A 16,028-nucleotide genomic window follows, 5' to 3' on the forward strand; every position below is an offset into this window, starting at 1 on the left:
TGAAAGAGTACCAATAATAACTATTACCTTTTATTGAGCATCTCTTATATCTTGGACACTGTTACACCTTTTAGATATGTTACTTAGTCTTTAGCCCAATAAATTAAACATTATGTTTATCTATTTTACAGATGGGCAATTGGGCATTTAGAAAGCTTAATTCAAAAGTTACACACACAGTAGTTCTCTAGTCACTACAAATTGTTTGAGAAAATTAATATCCTTATCAGGATCTCTTCTGAGCCTTCTTCACTCTTTTGTTAACAGGCATTATTTCCTCAAGAGGAAAAAACTCTAAAGAGAAGACAGAGAAGAATCCCAATTGGTGACACTTTTTTCAACCTCATTTACGCCTCAATTTTGAAACACTCTATAATATTTAGGAATTAACAAAAAGGTTACATGATAGATGATAGAAACTACCTAAGTTTTTTATTTAAAAGTATTTGTTGTCCATGGAATCCAGCTAAAAGACTCCATCAGTTACTAAAACATCCCTGCAAGCCAACTGCTTTCAGAAAGGCCTCTAGACTAACACAAGATGGTGCCACTAGCATACTATGATCAACAGTTTGTGCCATTAGAATGCTCTTACCAAATGGCCACAAGCAGCTCATTAACACATCAACACATAGATGAAAAACAAAAGCAACCCAATAACCAATCTGTGGTCAGAGTTGAATCCCATAGTAATAACCCTGCAGTGCATCCCCTAAACTCTAACCAGAAGGTACAGATATGCTCAACATTGCCCTCTGCCAAGTCTCAGGACACAATTTCACAGGACCTCTATAACAGGGCTCTGAAATCACCATTATCTCACTCCAAATGTCAGGCCACACCTTCACTACACCTCCACCAGAGAACTCCCTTGTGGCCTAATAAGAAAAGCTTGAGCTCACCGTTGTCCCATGCCAAACCTCAGATCACATCTTCACTTGACCTCACCAGGACATCATTGCCAGAGCCCAATCAAACAGCCTGGAGCTCACGATTATCCTTTCCCAATCCTCAGAATACATCTTCCCTAGACCTTTGTTGGATAACACCTTCACTGAAGTCTAATCGAAGAGTCTTAAGTTCATCATTATATGCCCTCAAAAATCAAGAAACTCCTTCCCCAGAATACCTATGGACACTGTCATCTTTGGGACCTAATCAAAAAGCCTTTAGCTCAGCGTTACCCCAGTCCAAGCCTCAGAAATCCTCTTCATTGGATAGCCTTTGGACCTCTTTGTTAGAGTGCAATCAAAGATGTTTGAGCTCACCATCACTCAAATCTACACCTCAAATACATGGCTTGCTTCAGACATCACCTTCTTTGGAGCCCAGTCAGATGACTCTGAGCTCATGGTTACCTGATTCCAGACCTCAGACAACACCTGTATTGAGCTCTAATTCCAGTGTTCTGAGATTAACGTTGTCCAACTCAAAAGAAAGGAAATCACCTTTACCACATTCTGTGCATCAGTCAAAGAGTTTGTCATTGTTCCAGCCCAAAACACTTGATCGTAACTTCAGAACCTTGAGTTCACCAGTGTGTCACTCAAAATTTCAGAACACCACTTCACTAAGTGACAAACACAAGGCCACAGATCTTCCCTCACCCCATCCCAAACCAAATATCTCAGGTCCATCATTATTAAGCTCCAAACACTGCATCAGGAACAGAGCTGCTTTAACATTGGGCTCCAGACTCCAGAGTAAAAGCAGTTTTGGTCTTTATGAAAAGACAGAACCAAATAAGGAAATTCGATGGACTTTAGGTTATATTCATTCCTACATTATCAAAGGTGGAACGGCCCCTGATGATGTTGTAAATAAAATTATCAATTCTCTCTCCAAGGTCAGAATCCAGAGAGATCTCTGTAGGCAGATTCTCTTTCGAAGGATGAGGGGAAGGGCAAATCCTCATCCTGGTCCCCGCCTTTCATCAAGTTATATGGTTTGTTTAGCTTGTGCTTCCTGCATAAAATCTCAGTGTAACCATCTTACAGGAAGGAAAGACCCTCGTGCTGCAACACTATCTGTCAGCCCAGCACCTAAGACCACTCCTGAGGGAGAAATAGAGGTGAAACTAGTTTTTGTCCTTTCCCTACCAGAGACTTCTTTTTCATTCCCTGTGAAAGAAAATCATCCGGATGAAGTCCCTGAAGAAAACTTTGAAGGAATGGGGGAGATATCAAAATTTTTCCCTACATCTGAACCTGATATCACCAAGGAGGCTAATGTGAAGAAAACATGGCTGACAGTAGCCCCTGAAAACCAAGCTGTAAGCCAACAGCCCCAGGCTATAGATTGGCTGCTCTATGTTAAGAAAAGTAGTAACCCTCAGTCGCAGTCCGTACTCCCCTCCTCTTCCTCCTCATCGTCCTCCTCATCATCCTCTTCTTCCTCTTCCTCTTCCACTACACCCCCTTTACCCTCTCCTCCTCTGAAAGAGTCTACCACATCTACTCTCTCAGGCTGTGTGTCCACTAAGGTGCTTAGTTACCAACGGCTGCCTCCAGGAGTCTTCTGGCTTGAGTTTATATGTAGTAAAAATCACCAGCCACTTCCTGGAAAACCATGTCCAAGTCAATCACCATCTCCCAAAACAAGGCCTATGAGGAATAGCACCACAGTAAAAAGGAGAAAGGGGCCAAAGATACTGTTCAAAATGTTCCAGACAAAGGTTCAAAATGAGAGAAATCTTGATTAAATTAACTTTTTTGTTTCTTTGAATGCAATTGACCTCTTAGTTCTTTGACATTAGAGATTGATTTCCTATCATGCTTATTAAAATTCTTAGTATTAACTAAGTGTGCCTCTATAATTCAGCTGATGAAGCAGCTAGTTCAGGGGAACTATTACTCTTAAGTCTATTTTCTACTTAAATAATAGACTATGATCTCCTAGAAGCCAAATTGAATCCTATGTTTTTAACCAAATGCCTGGCTTACAGTAACCACTATAAAATAATTGTTAAATGAATTAATAATAATTGGCCATAGACCAGAAACACCTCATTTGTCTTGCCCTGAACAGTATCTAACTCATTGTTATTCTCCTTCCTCATAAGATATAATAATGACAGTATCCTTAAACCAGTGTTTGCTAATCCATTTCCCTACCTGTAAAGAAAATTCACATCATGTTCAACAGGTAAGAATATATATAGAAAGGAATCTTTTCAGTTATGTGTTCCTAGGGAAAATTCTTCTATGCTAAGATCCTACACTCTAAAATGCAATGATTTACTCAACTTTAGCTAGCAAATCTCAGGAAAGAATACCTAACTGATGCAGACAACCCTACCTTATTCTGACTGTGCCAACATTTAAATTATGGGCTCTAGAGTCACTTGTTCATCACTTCTACCTATACAACCTAAACGGGTTAATAAAAATGTTTAAAAATGTTTCTGTTCCACTGGGTCCACTAGTAGTGGGAAAAGGAGGGAATTGTCTTACCTACTACCTTAAGTGATTATCTCTAACCCCAAGGGCTAGAATTAGCTTCTCTTGCATGCACTGATGGCTCACACTTTTGCCTCTCCATCCACATCTCTCTGAACACCAGCTTGCATATTGGACTTTTCCAGTGGAACATTGCACAGGAACCTCAAACTCAATATGGTCAAACCAGAATTTATCATCTTTACAACTTGCATCTTTACATTATAATCCTTTGCCCTCTGTGTTCCCTATTTCAGTGGATGTACAACCGTCTGTCCTGGAGTTTGACTGTTTTTCTCATTGACTGCCCCTCTCCAGGTCCATGGCCTTATTGTCTCCAGAATCCAGCTTTTTTCTTCAACCTCACTGCCACTATTCTAGTTGTGGTCACAGCATTTGTCAGCTAGATTACTCCTAAACATGCATTTTAACTTTTGAATGCATTTCTGAGACAAAATTTAATAATGCCATTTCACTGTTTATAACACTTTTATCATTGCCCACTGTTTTCTGGGGAAAGTCTAAATTCCTTTTATGATTGAACCATGATAATTTTTCAAAATTATTTTCAAAAATTTTTTTCAGAAATCTTTTCAAAAAAGATTTCTTATTCTTCTCCAGTTTCAGCCACATTAATTTCTTTACAGTGTGAAACAATCATCCTACACTTCTAAAACAATTCTGCTGTCCAGAAAGATCCATCCTTCTATACATTTTTGCTCTACAGGGCTCTATTTTGTCTTAACATCTTCTGGGAAGCCTTTTCCTGATCCACTTACAAAGAAAGAGTTTAGCTGGCCTTCTTATTACCATGAAACTCTGTTTTTACTCTTTATACTGCTCTTAACCATATTATAAAGCAATTATTTCTTGTCTGTCTTCACTCACTAGACTGAAAAGTTCTTATTCAACATTTTATTTCTAGTTTTTATCTAGTCCTTGAAATAGAGTATATTCCCTAAAGTATGTATTGATATTGAATTCATGCTACTGAAGCTCTTCATCTGTTTAAAATTCTCTGAAATAAGTAATGCTTCATCTGTTTGCTTCTTTCCCATACTAACATTGAATTGTTTTTTGTACTTTTTGTCTTGGTGAGAACATACATAAAAATGTTACTGATGACAGTAGTCATCTTTGTCTTATGTCTTATGTTAAAAGTGTTCCTTTCTAGTATTTCAGTATTTAATATGATGTAGGCTTATGCATAGCTGGTCAATGATGATGAAGAAGAACTTAGGTGTGTGATAATGTGTTTAAGGCTTTCTCCAACCTCTTTAGAAAACCCTTGACATGTGCTTAATTCACCCTGAATATCTCTTTTGATGACACACATCATCTGTATAATTACTTCTTTAATATGTTCTCTACTAGACTAAACTTCATGAGGGGAGGTCTTGTGTCTATCTTGTTTACCACTAACTTCTCAGGACTTAGTGATACCTGGCACATACTAAGTATTCAATAAATATTTATGGAATAAAATTAAACCAAGGAGTTCAACTGATTTTTATTTGAGGATGTAATTTACATGTTTAATTTTCCATTGTTTAGCTTATTTTCTAAACTTTATGCCTCATTTTAAAATTTTTCTTTATTTTTTGGACTACGATTTAACTGTATTGGCAGTTATTTATTTTGTTCTTAATTAGAACAGTGTCTACTTTCAGAAAAAATTTTTAAGAATTCTTTAACCATTATTTCCTAGTTTTTAAATTTGGAAATAAAATCGCATGAAACTTAATGGGAAAAATACACAGCAACGGCAAATACCTGACTCATTCTTCCAGCTTCTATTGACATACCAAGAGATTTCAAAATAGGGAACAATATATGTTGTGCCAGAAAGGTCAAGAAATTTCTGTCAGACCTTATACAGATGAGAGCAGATTTCAGAAGGGCAGAAGGACTCAAAATTTACTGTATTTAATTAAATAAACAGATCATCTGAAAAGTAATAAAAAAAAGATTTAATTGTGTCTCATCAGTGCCTTTTCCCTTAAATGGAAAGGCCTGGACATGTAAACAGGCTACATAGGAATTGGGAAGTAGAAAGTAGATTCTGTAAATTGTCACATTTTTATCAAACCAATTGATATAAAATGGTATGACATAACTGGATGATAATTTGACAATAATATCAAAACCTTAATAATATACATAATCATTTTCCTTAGGATCATCTTCCTTGGGATTTATTTTAAAGAAATTGTCATGACTATGTAGAGTCATCTAAACAAGTAGGCATTGTGTTTCTTTATAATAGTGAGGGGTTGGAAAAAATCTTGTTCATTAACAGAAAAGTGTTTAAATACACCACGATCCATACATGTGATGCTTTTCCTAGTGAAAAAAAAGTGTTATTTCTAACATTGCACCTACATTTATGTTAGGAATAGAACTACTTTCTTTAGGAAAATATCTTGAGAACCCTTGAGCATGGCTAGTGATCCTGAGCATGTTGAAAGAAGAAAGTGAAACAAAGAGGAGATAGATAAACTACTGCACTTAAGTTTCAAAAAGGAACTTCTCGATCAGAGACAGTGAAGAGAGAGAATTTATCATTTATGATTTAAGTGAAAACATACTCAGATTATAAGACATCACATGCAGTTTATATATGATTCCACCTTGTAAAACATTGAAATTTTGCATATATGTATCTGTGCTTACTTGTGTAAAATCTGTTTCATATGTATGAGAAAGATGGAGTGACTGGAAATAAACACCAAAATGTTGAATAAATATGGTTATTATGGGACAATAGTTATAATGGAGTGTTTAGGAAGTGGGTAGATTTTTTTCATTTTCTTTTCTATATTTTCCAAATCTTCAATGAATATGAATTCCTTTCATAAACAACTTAAAACAAATGATATAAAAATGAAAAAATGAAACACGTTGTCTCGTCTATTTTAGATAAAATATGTAGCATACAATTTTGCTGTTCTAATCCTTTCTACTTATTGGTATCATTTGTGGCTTTGCTAATAATACATACAGAAAATACATATTTCTATGATATATCTTCAGAAGAAATGCATTTCTATTGTTTTAAAGTCTATTAAAATATTTTTTTAAAATTTCATATTCTCTACTTCAGTATTCATTGCCAGATTTATACCATTATTTTATTTATTCATACTTTTGTTTATTTTTATTATGAATTATTTTAACCCATAGGGAATAATAGTCGGGCTTGCCTGGTGGCTCAGTGGTTGAGAGTCTGCCTGCCGATGCAGAGGACAAGGGTTCGTGACCCGGTCCTGGAAGATCCCACATGCCATGGAGTGGCTGGGCCCGTGAGCCATGGCCGCTGAGCCTGTGTGTCTGGAGCCTGTGCTCCGCAACGGGAGAGGCCACAACAGTGGGAGGCCCGCGTACCACAAAACAAAACAAAAAAAATCAATATATTTATGAAAGTCTTTTCACTACTACCCAGCTTTATCTAATCTTATTCTTTGGTTACATTTACTTCATGTGTTAAAGAAATAAAACATTATTGATACAAGTGCTAACACTTGTGTGTATAGCCATCCAGGAACCCAATCCTATCCTGCATTCTCTAGAAGTAAACACTGTCATGAATTTGCTGTAAGTCATATTTATCTATTTTTTAAAGAAATTTACTAAATATTTATGGAGCCATAGAAATCAATCCTTTTAGGATGTCTTAAAGCTTTGTACATATTTTATTATAATGTATTTTAACATTTTAAAATGTGTGTTTTTTGATCTGGAGTATGTTTCTGAAATTTATCCTTGTTATAAGATATAGATTTTCATTTCCATTTATATACATATATATATACACACATATATATGTGTATATTGTCTATATACACACACATATATATACATGTATATTATATAACTGCATAGTGTGTAGTTATTACAGTTTTTGGTTAATTTACATTTTTATCATTGCATACAGTGTTGCACTGACATTCTTTAAAAACTTTTTTTTTTTATTGAGGTATAATTGACCTACAACATTATATCAGTTTCAGGTGTAGAATATAATGATTTGATATTTATGTATACTGCAAAATGATAACCACAGTAAGTCTAGTTAACTTCCATCCTCATACATAGTTACAAATTTTTGGTGTGTGTGTGTGATGAGAACTTTTAAGATCTAGTCTCTCAGCAACTTTCAAATATGCAATACAGTATTGTTAACTATAGTCACCATACACATTCTTTTTCATGTCCTATTTTGCGCATGTGTGGGAAGTTCTCTAGAGTCATGCTGTGTAACATTTTATCCATGGCTTAGCAGCATCTGTATCACCTAGGATCTTGTTAGAAAGATCGCTTCATCTCAAATATACTGAATCATAATCTGAATTTTATAAGATCCTTAGGTAAGTTTTATGCACTTTAAGCATTTGAGAAACTTTGTGTTACAGTACATAACCTAGAGTAGAATTGATGATTACAATGGTGCTGCCCAATAAGAATATAACATGTCATAAATAATTTTAAAATTTCTTGTAGCCATATTAGAAAGCAAAAAGAAACAGGTAAAATTATTTTAATAATATATTTTAATACCATATATCTAAAAGTTTCCCATTTCATAATGTAATTAAAACTTGTTCTCAACCAGGGCTGAGTTTGCTCCTAGGGGATATTTGGCAATGTCTGCAGACCTTTTTTTTTGGCTGCTTTGGGTCTTCGTTGCTGCGTGCAGGCTTTCTCTGGTTGCAGCGAGCGGGGGCTACTCTTCGTTGCAGTGCGCGGGCTTCTCATTGTGGTGGCTTCCCTTGTTGCAGAGCACAGGCTCTAGGCACGCAGGCTTCAGTAGTTATGGCACGTGGGCTCAGTAGTTGTGGCTTGCAGACTCTAGAGCCCAGGTTCAACCCATGAAGTGCATGGGCTTAGTTGCTCTGCAGCATGTGGGATTTTCCCGGACCAGGGTTCAAATCCATGTCCCCTGCATTGACAGGTGGATTCTTAACCACTGCACCACCAGGGAAGTCCTGTAGACATTTTTGATTGTCATCACTAGAAAGATGTTTTAGATGTTCTAGGTCATGACTAGGTAAAGGCCAGGGAAGCTGCTAAATATACAATGCAAAGAATAGCCCCCAACAAAGAATCATCCAGTCTAAAATGTTAACAGTGTTAAGTTTGAGAAACTTTAAATTAATATAACAAATATTAGTTATATATATATATATATGTATATAGGTATGTATATATATATATATATATGTAAATAGGTATGTGTATATATATGTAGAGAGAGAGAGAGAGAGATAAATAGATAGATATTTGCTCTTCAAAATCTGTTGACTTTTAACACTTAGAGCACATTACAATTCAGACTAGCCACATTTCAACAACTCAATAGCCCCCTTGAGCAGTATAGGATTATATCATGAAAGTATCTTAAAATTTGTTGGATATTGCCAAATTACTACTCAAAGTATTTATACCAATATACATGCACACAAATAATGTATGAAGTTCCTACTGCATTGTAGCCCCATCAGCATTAAATAATTTTCAGACTTTTTGATTGCTGGCTTATACTAATAATATGGTTCATACGAATAAAATGATCTCCTTTTACTGTGCTTTAAATTTTTTACCTCTCTTATTGCTAGTTACCTTAAACATCTTTCCATGTTTATTGACCTCCTAGCTTTCCTCTTTTGTGTCTTGCCTTCAAAAGCTTTGCTCACCATTCTATTGAGTGCTTTATTTTTTATTAACTTGTAGAAATTTTTATATGTGTATTCCAAACACACACTCTTTGGCCTGGCTTGATATTAACCCATCCTTACACTATCTCCATATATGTTACTTGGTTATCATGTGTTATTATCATACCCTGCTGCATTCAGTTTTCTAAATCTGACTTATAATTATACATCTGTGTTCGAAAGTATTGTAGAAATAAACAAAGACTAACCAAATGAAAATGAGCAAAGCCTATCTATTCAGAGCTTGCTATTGCAAAGGAGTCAGCCACCATTACTTGCATTTGGCAAAAAACTCACAGGCAGGCAGAGGAGTGGAAAAGCTTTATAGTAGGAAAAAAGGGAAGGCTTCAGGTATGCCTTGATTGGAAGCTGTTTGCATGGGGAAGCTGTAGGCAAGCTAACTAGAGGAAGGACATCATATATGATTGATTAGGAGAACATATTTGTCTCTCTGATTGGTCCTAAGTTGGAAATGGGGACAAAAATTAGGAAACTATCAGTTATTAATCATGTCCTGGCCATTTTGGGCCAATTGTCACAGGGGTTATTGTTTGGTTTCCTGGATTGTTCCTAGAGAGAGTGGTCATAGACAGCAGGCTCACTTCCTGGGCCAGTTACTGCAGATAAAGGGCTGGTTTCCTGAGCTACTTCTTTCAGGTTGTAAGCCAGAGTTCTGTCTTATATGTGGTCCGGCCATTGTCTGTTTTTATATTCAACCTCACAGATTTGCTTTGTCTTTATTGAATCAGCTACCACTTTTCTTATAGGCAAAATCTCCAACTGAGGTTAACAAAATTCACAGTGCACCTCCTGTCAAGATTCAAATAGCTCCCTCAAAATCTCTCCCCAGAATTAATCAACACCTTATACACACAAAAAATCCCTGCAAAGTGTAAAGCCCATAGTAGAAGATTACAAGTTCAAGTACTCATTATCCCTTGTACTGGTCTCTGTAATACTCCTATTTTGCTGGTGGGAAAAAAACCCAAGGGCTGAGGGTGAAAGTTTGTCCAGGACCTTCAAGCAATAAACATTGTTATCCCTTGACACTGTCTTTTTCCTAAGCCTCATTTGTCACTAACATCCATTCTGACAGGAAGTAAATACTATAATTGATTTATGCAGCACACTCTGTACTACTGTATTTCAGTTGGTGAAGCTAGTCAATATATACAATTCACCTGGACAGTAATGTCTCAGTATTTTACTGAGAGTCCTCTTATTTTCCACAAATCCTGAAGTCTTATCTGGATGTTAAAATTTTCCCTAGGGGTTCTACTTGGTTGCAATATGTGGATGATTTGTTTCTTTGCTCTCTTCTTCTCTAGTCTCCTCACAGAAAGACAGCATCCACTTGCTAAAGCTTTTATCCTTAAAGGGACATAAAGTCACCAAGGAAAAATTACAGTCTGATCAAACCCAGTTTTGATATTTAGGGCATCTGATATCAGAACAAAGGCTACATCTAGATCCAGATAGAATTCATGCTGTCGTAAGTTTTCCAAAACCCAAAATTAAGCACCAACTGCAAGGTTTTCTTGACTAGTTGGTTATTGCTGAAATTAGATTCCAAATTTCTCTCTTTGGGGCAAACCTTGGTACATTTCACTAAACGATAACAACCCTGACCCAATTTTTATGGGAAGACCTGGATGACATAGCTTCCAAGGCCTTAAGGAGAGTTTGATGAGCCCACCCACCATTGGTCACCCCAATGATCAGATTCCTATTTTCCTTTCCGTATATGGAAAGAAAGGGAATACCTTTGGGAGACTCACTCAAAAACATGAGACCATCAGTAACCCAGGGGGTATTCTAGCCAGCAACTGGGCCTTGTGGCACAAGCATGCCCTCCTTGCCTTAGAGCCATTATGGCCACTGCCTTTTTGGTTAAGGTCACTGGGAATGGTTGTGAGAACCCCTTTAGCCATTTTTGTACCTCAGGCAGTAGGAACCCTCCTGAATTCTCACCACACTCAACATTTCAGCCACCTCACCTCCTACAAAGTCCTTTTGTTAACTGCTCCTCACATAACTCTTTTCCACTCTAATAACCTTAACCCTGCTACTCTTCTCCCCTTTGTCACCAACGAAGTCCTTCACAACTGCTTAATGCTGCTGAGTTACTTCCTGATTCCTCATGATGACCTGCAGGAAATTTCTTTGGGCCACGCTGACTTCTCATCGTTCACTGATGGCTTTAATTTAAAAGGTGACAATGACAAAGATTGTGCTGCATATGCTATTGCAACTCCTTTTGATGTCATTGAGGCAGCATCTTTACATACTTCTGCCCAATACTCTGAATTATACACTTTTATACATGCTTGCACTTTAGCCAAGGGCAAAGGTGTCAATATTTATGCTGATAGTAGACATGCTTTCAGAGAAACTGATGACTTCGGAATATTGTGGAAGCAACGTAGCTTCCTTACTTCCAGTGAAAATAAAATTAAAAATGCTCCTATGTCCTGGAGTTACTGGATACAATACTTTTACTTGCTGTGTTAGCTATTATTAAGATTCTGGGACATTCTAAACTTGACTCTCTGGAAACTAAGGGAAATCACCTTGCTGACATTTCCATAAGGAATGTTGTCCCTAAAGGAACCAACAACAGCCAAAACTCTGTCATAGTACAAAGGCATATTTCCCCAAATGATAACTTATAAAAACAGGCTGGAGAAGCCCAACAATTGGCCTCAGAAAAGGAAAAACAAGATTGGAAATTCAACAATTGTTGGTTTGATAAAAAAAGAAAGTCCTGGTTTGGACAAAATAATGATCCAGTCCTACTGGAGACTCTAAAATTCCCACTTCTCACCACTGTACATGCATTAAGCCATTGGTTTACTGACAAAATGATGGCCTTCATAAATCAATATTGGTGGGAAACATTAATAAGGCCACAAAAAGTGCCTATCTCACTGTCCCACTGTCTGAAATACAAACCAGGAAAGTCTGTTTGTATTGCTCCCAGACATTTTAAAATGCCTAATGGACCATTCAAATTCTGTCAAATAGATTTCATACATTTTTTTCCATCTCATGGAGGAGATAAATATGCTTCAGTCATAGTATGCATATTTTCACATTGGACTGAAGGCTTCCCTTGCAGACAGGCTGCTGCCTCTTCTGTGGTTAAAGTCCTTTTTGGAAAAGATTATCTCTACCTGAGGAACTCCGTTCAAACTTCATAACGATTGAGGAACCCATTTTATTTGTCAGATACTTTGACAAGTCTGTGCTGTTGGCTGGTTTTACAGCACTTTCACTGTGCTTACCCCTGTGAATCCTCTGGTTTGGTCAAACGCACTAGCACTAATGACATTATTAAGACTCCATTTGTCTCTGAAGTAAAGACAGTATACGTCATAGAGAAAATATTTGATAGATTCCTCCCTCCGTTTACAATATGAGCAGTAGTCATAGTTCAACCTTAGCTTCAAGTATCGAGTTTTACCTTATAGTTTAAAGAAAACTTGAAAGGATGAACCAGTGAAGGTTAAACAGATTTTTTTTTCTTAATTGTGCTACATTTAAACTTATAAATGGTTTTAAAATTTGTTTCATTAACTTTTTTTTTTTTTTTTTTTTTTTTTTTTTTTTTTTTTGCGGTACGCGGACCTCTCACTGTTGTGGCCTCTCCCGTTGCAGAGCACAGGCTCCGGACGCTCAGGCCCAGCGGCCATAGCTCACGGGCCCAGCCGCTCCGCAGCATGTGGGATCTTCCCGGACTGGGACACGAACCCGTGTCCCCTGCATCGGCAGGTGGACTCCCAACCACTGCACCACCAGGGAAGCCCTGTTTCATTAACTTTTAACATAATATTTTGCCTTATTTTAGCTTACTATAGATGAAGGAAATGAATCACTAAGGGTAAAGATGGGAAGTTGGGTGTCTGCAGGTTCAGGAAAGAAACCAGGGGAGCATTTCATGAGAGTGGAAATTGAGAGAGGCTGGTGGACAAGATTCTCTGTGTCACTCTCCCTTATTAGAGTTCTCGATTAAGTTTTGCATTTGTGTCAGCTGGATTGGTTATTTTTCTTCAAAACCAATTTTCAGGTTACTGAATTTTATTGCAATAAAGTGTTATTTCCCCCTTTTTCTTCTTTTCTCTCTCCTCCTATATCTCTTCTTCCTCATCTTCCTCTTTTTTTCTTTTTCTCCTAATATGGAACAATCTCTATAAATTATTTGTCAAATAGAAACTTGAGAAAAAAAAACCCCTCAGCTTTAAACTTCTTTCATTGGCTTCTTCCTTTCTCTAGGAAACTCATCAATCTGTCTTCTGTTATAATTCAGTGTCAAATATCATTTACTTTTCCAGTCCTTCCTTAGCAACCACGGCCCTCTCCCTTCCCTGTCCCCTCAACACACACAAAAAGAACCAGCGAATTGGTAATTTTCCTAAACAAGACACTGGACTTGTTTTCACACTAACAAACTATAAGATCCTTGGCAAGAAAGTTAGCCTCTAATAATCTTAGTTTATACATCTTTGAAGCAAAAGAGTTAAAGTGTAGGTTTCCTAGAATTCTTATATATTTTGGCATATAATGTCCTTAAATCACAAATTAGAGCTAAATCTGATCATCCCCACTTAATCACATGGTATGTGACTTCCTTTCTTCATGCTTTTGTTCCAAAGTATTCTAAACACTTGTCATAATTATATAGTTACTAACATCATATTAACTGATCCTGCATGCATTTAATAAGAGCCATGTAAACCACCGTTTATTTTTGCATTATTTAAAGTCATCAAAAATGTGATGTGCTTCAAAAAACAAAAACATGAAGTTGAAACTAGAGTCATCATTCACTTATATAACATCAAGTGTACATTTTACCCAAGTCACTTTCCAAGGAAACTGCAATCTCTGGAATATCATCTAAACTCCATGTGCCTTAAACTCATTCTGGAAAAAAAAATGGAACTGGATTATATACTTCTCAGGTCTAAATATTTGTTTCTCTTCCAGGTTGAAAAATAGTTCACTTTAACGTTCAGGGGTAGTGATCATGTGTTCTACACTCCTGGACTCATTCTCAGGCTCAGGCTCTGTCACTAGCTGCACAGCTTAAAAGTCATTTAATCACTGTGAAAATCCATTCCCTCAACTAAGAGAGATGATATAAGGGGAACATCTGTCACACAGTAATCCTGAAATAAATAGTATCACAACTACCTTTATGACTACTTTGTTGAAATTCTTCTTTTTTTCTTTTACATTATAGATCTACTTTATGCTTTAACAATTATAGTTTAGCAACGTAACTTAAACATTTTTTTTTTATGTTTTAGGATAATAATGACCTAAGGTCCTTATTCAAACATCAGTTACAGAGTGTGTAACTGATGTTTAGCAGTCTTCCTTCTGTGTGTTAAATCTATATTCCATTTTGACCATGGCCATGCAGGTCAAGGCTGCTTATTACTCACTGAAAAAAGTCCAGACTTTTCAGCCTGCTATATAAGGTCCTCCATAATTTTGTCTGTATCAAATCTCTTTCACCATCTACTATTTTCAAAACATACTATGTCTATAATGCACTTTAACTCCATGTAATCTTTGCCTCTTGCAATTTCTTAAATATGCCCAGTATTTTTCTGCCTCTCAGACCTTGCTCATGCTGCTTGGCCCCATTTAGAACACACAGCATCCACATCCAACTACATCAATACCCTATCTATTACCTGAGCTCAGCTCTGTTAACAATCTATCAACACCCCTGCTTGCACCTTAGACCAAGTGATTCTTTTTCTTTTGCATTCCTATGCATCTGACCTGGGTTTCTTTGATTATATTTACACATAGATTCCTCCAATTAATTAATTTATTTTTCCATTTCACCAACGAGGTTGTAAATGCCCTAACGTCTAAACCTTTTCAACATATTTCCTTCACTCTTTACATTGTACTGTATAGTGCCTAGCCATCAGTAAATGACTTGCTAATAAATATTTAAATGAATATTTGTTTCTAGATAGAAAGTATGGGGGATGTACCGAGACTGATTTCTGTTGCTTATAGAAAATAACTTTCCTAAAGCTTGTATTAACTCCTACAGTGAGAAAAATGGTGTGTCAGAATTACATTCTGGGATTTGTGCCAGGCTTACACTACAAAGTGAAAAGTGTTTGAAAAGGTAATACTGAAGTGTTAGAATTTTTCACTAAGAAGTGTTAATTGCAGTACTTTAGAATATGAAAATGAGTTGAAATATAACTACACACTTCTCAGTCAACCAAAAAGTATAAGATGTAATATATATATAATAAATTGGAAATGGTTATTTTAAAGGTTGAGACCATACCATATTATTCATACTAGAAAGATAGTATTGAGATCCATAATATGAAGTATATTGCATTTGATACTCTTATTCATGGCTAAACTTTAAATTAGGCTTCATCTCTTTGAGCAGTTTGCAATTATCTTGAATGTTCATTAGAGGAAAAACATTTTATTTATTTACTCTTCATTTTCAATAATTATAATAAGTACAAAACCACTTGTTTTGGGGAAAAAATTTTCCCTTCACTGGGGATTATATTTTATACTTTCAAAATTGATCCCTTTTCTAATACTTAAATATATTTACTATAAATCTGTAATTCTGAGCAGCTCATAGCACTATCTCGAGTATGAAAAATTATCTGAAGAATTTCTAAAAGGTTGTTTAGAGATTTTAAAAGATAAACATTATTATTAACACCCCCAGTGTGCCATCTCCCCTAGAGCTGCATAATATTTTTACAAAATTTGAAGAGTATTATGATCTCAATTGCACTGAAGAAGAAATGGAGATCCAGAGCAGGGTTTATTAGTCTAATACTGTTTTACAAAACTGTCAAGGAACTATTTTATG

At 36.2% G+C, this 16,028-nt stretch overlaps 1 protein-coding gene across 1 annotated transcript; it reads left to right on the top strand.

Annotated features, from left to right (window-relative positions):
* Positions 1-541: 541 nt before the first annotated feature.
* Positions 542-2,701, top strand: CSNKA2IP (casein kinase 2 subunit alpha' interacting protein). The gene has a single exon (XM_060098795.1). It carries the CDS (start codon positions 542-544, stop codon positions 2,699-2,701), a length of 2,160 nt encoding a protein of 719 aa, XP_059954778.1.
* Positions 2,702-16,028: the final 13,327 nt, after the last annotated feature.

Source organism: Mesoplodon densirostris, chromosome 5 (assembly GCF_025265405.1).
Source record: "Mesoplodon densirostris isolate mMesDen1 chromosome 5, mMesDen1 primary haplotype, whole genome shotgun sequence".
Taxonomy (NCBI): Eukaryota; Metazoa; Chordata; class Mammalia; order Artiodactyla; family Ziphiidae; genus Mesoplodon; species Mesoplodon densirostris.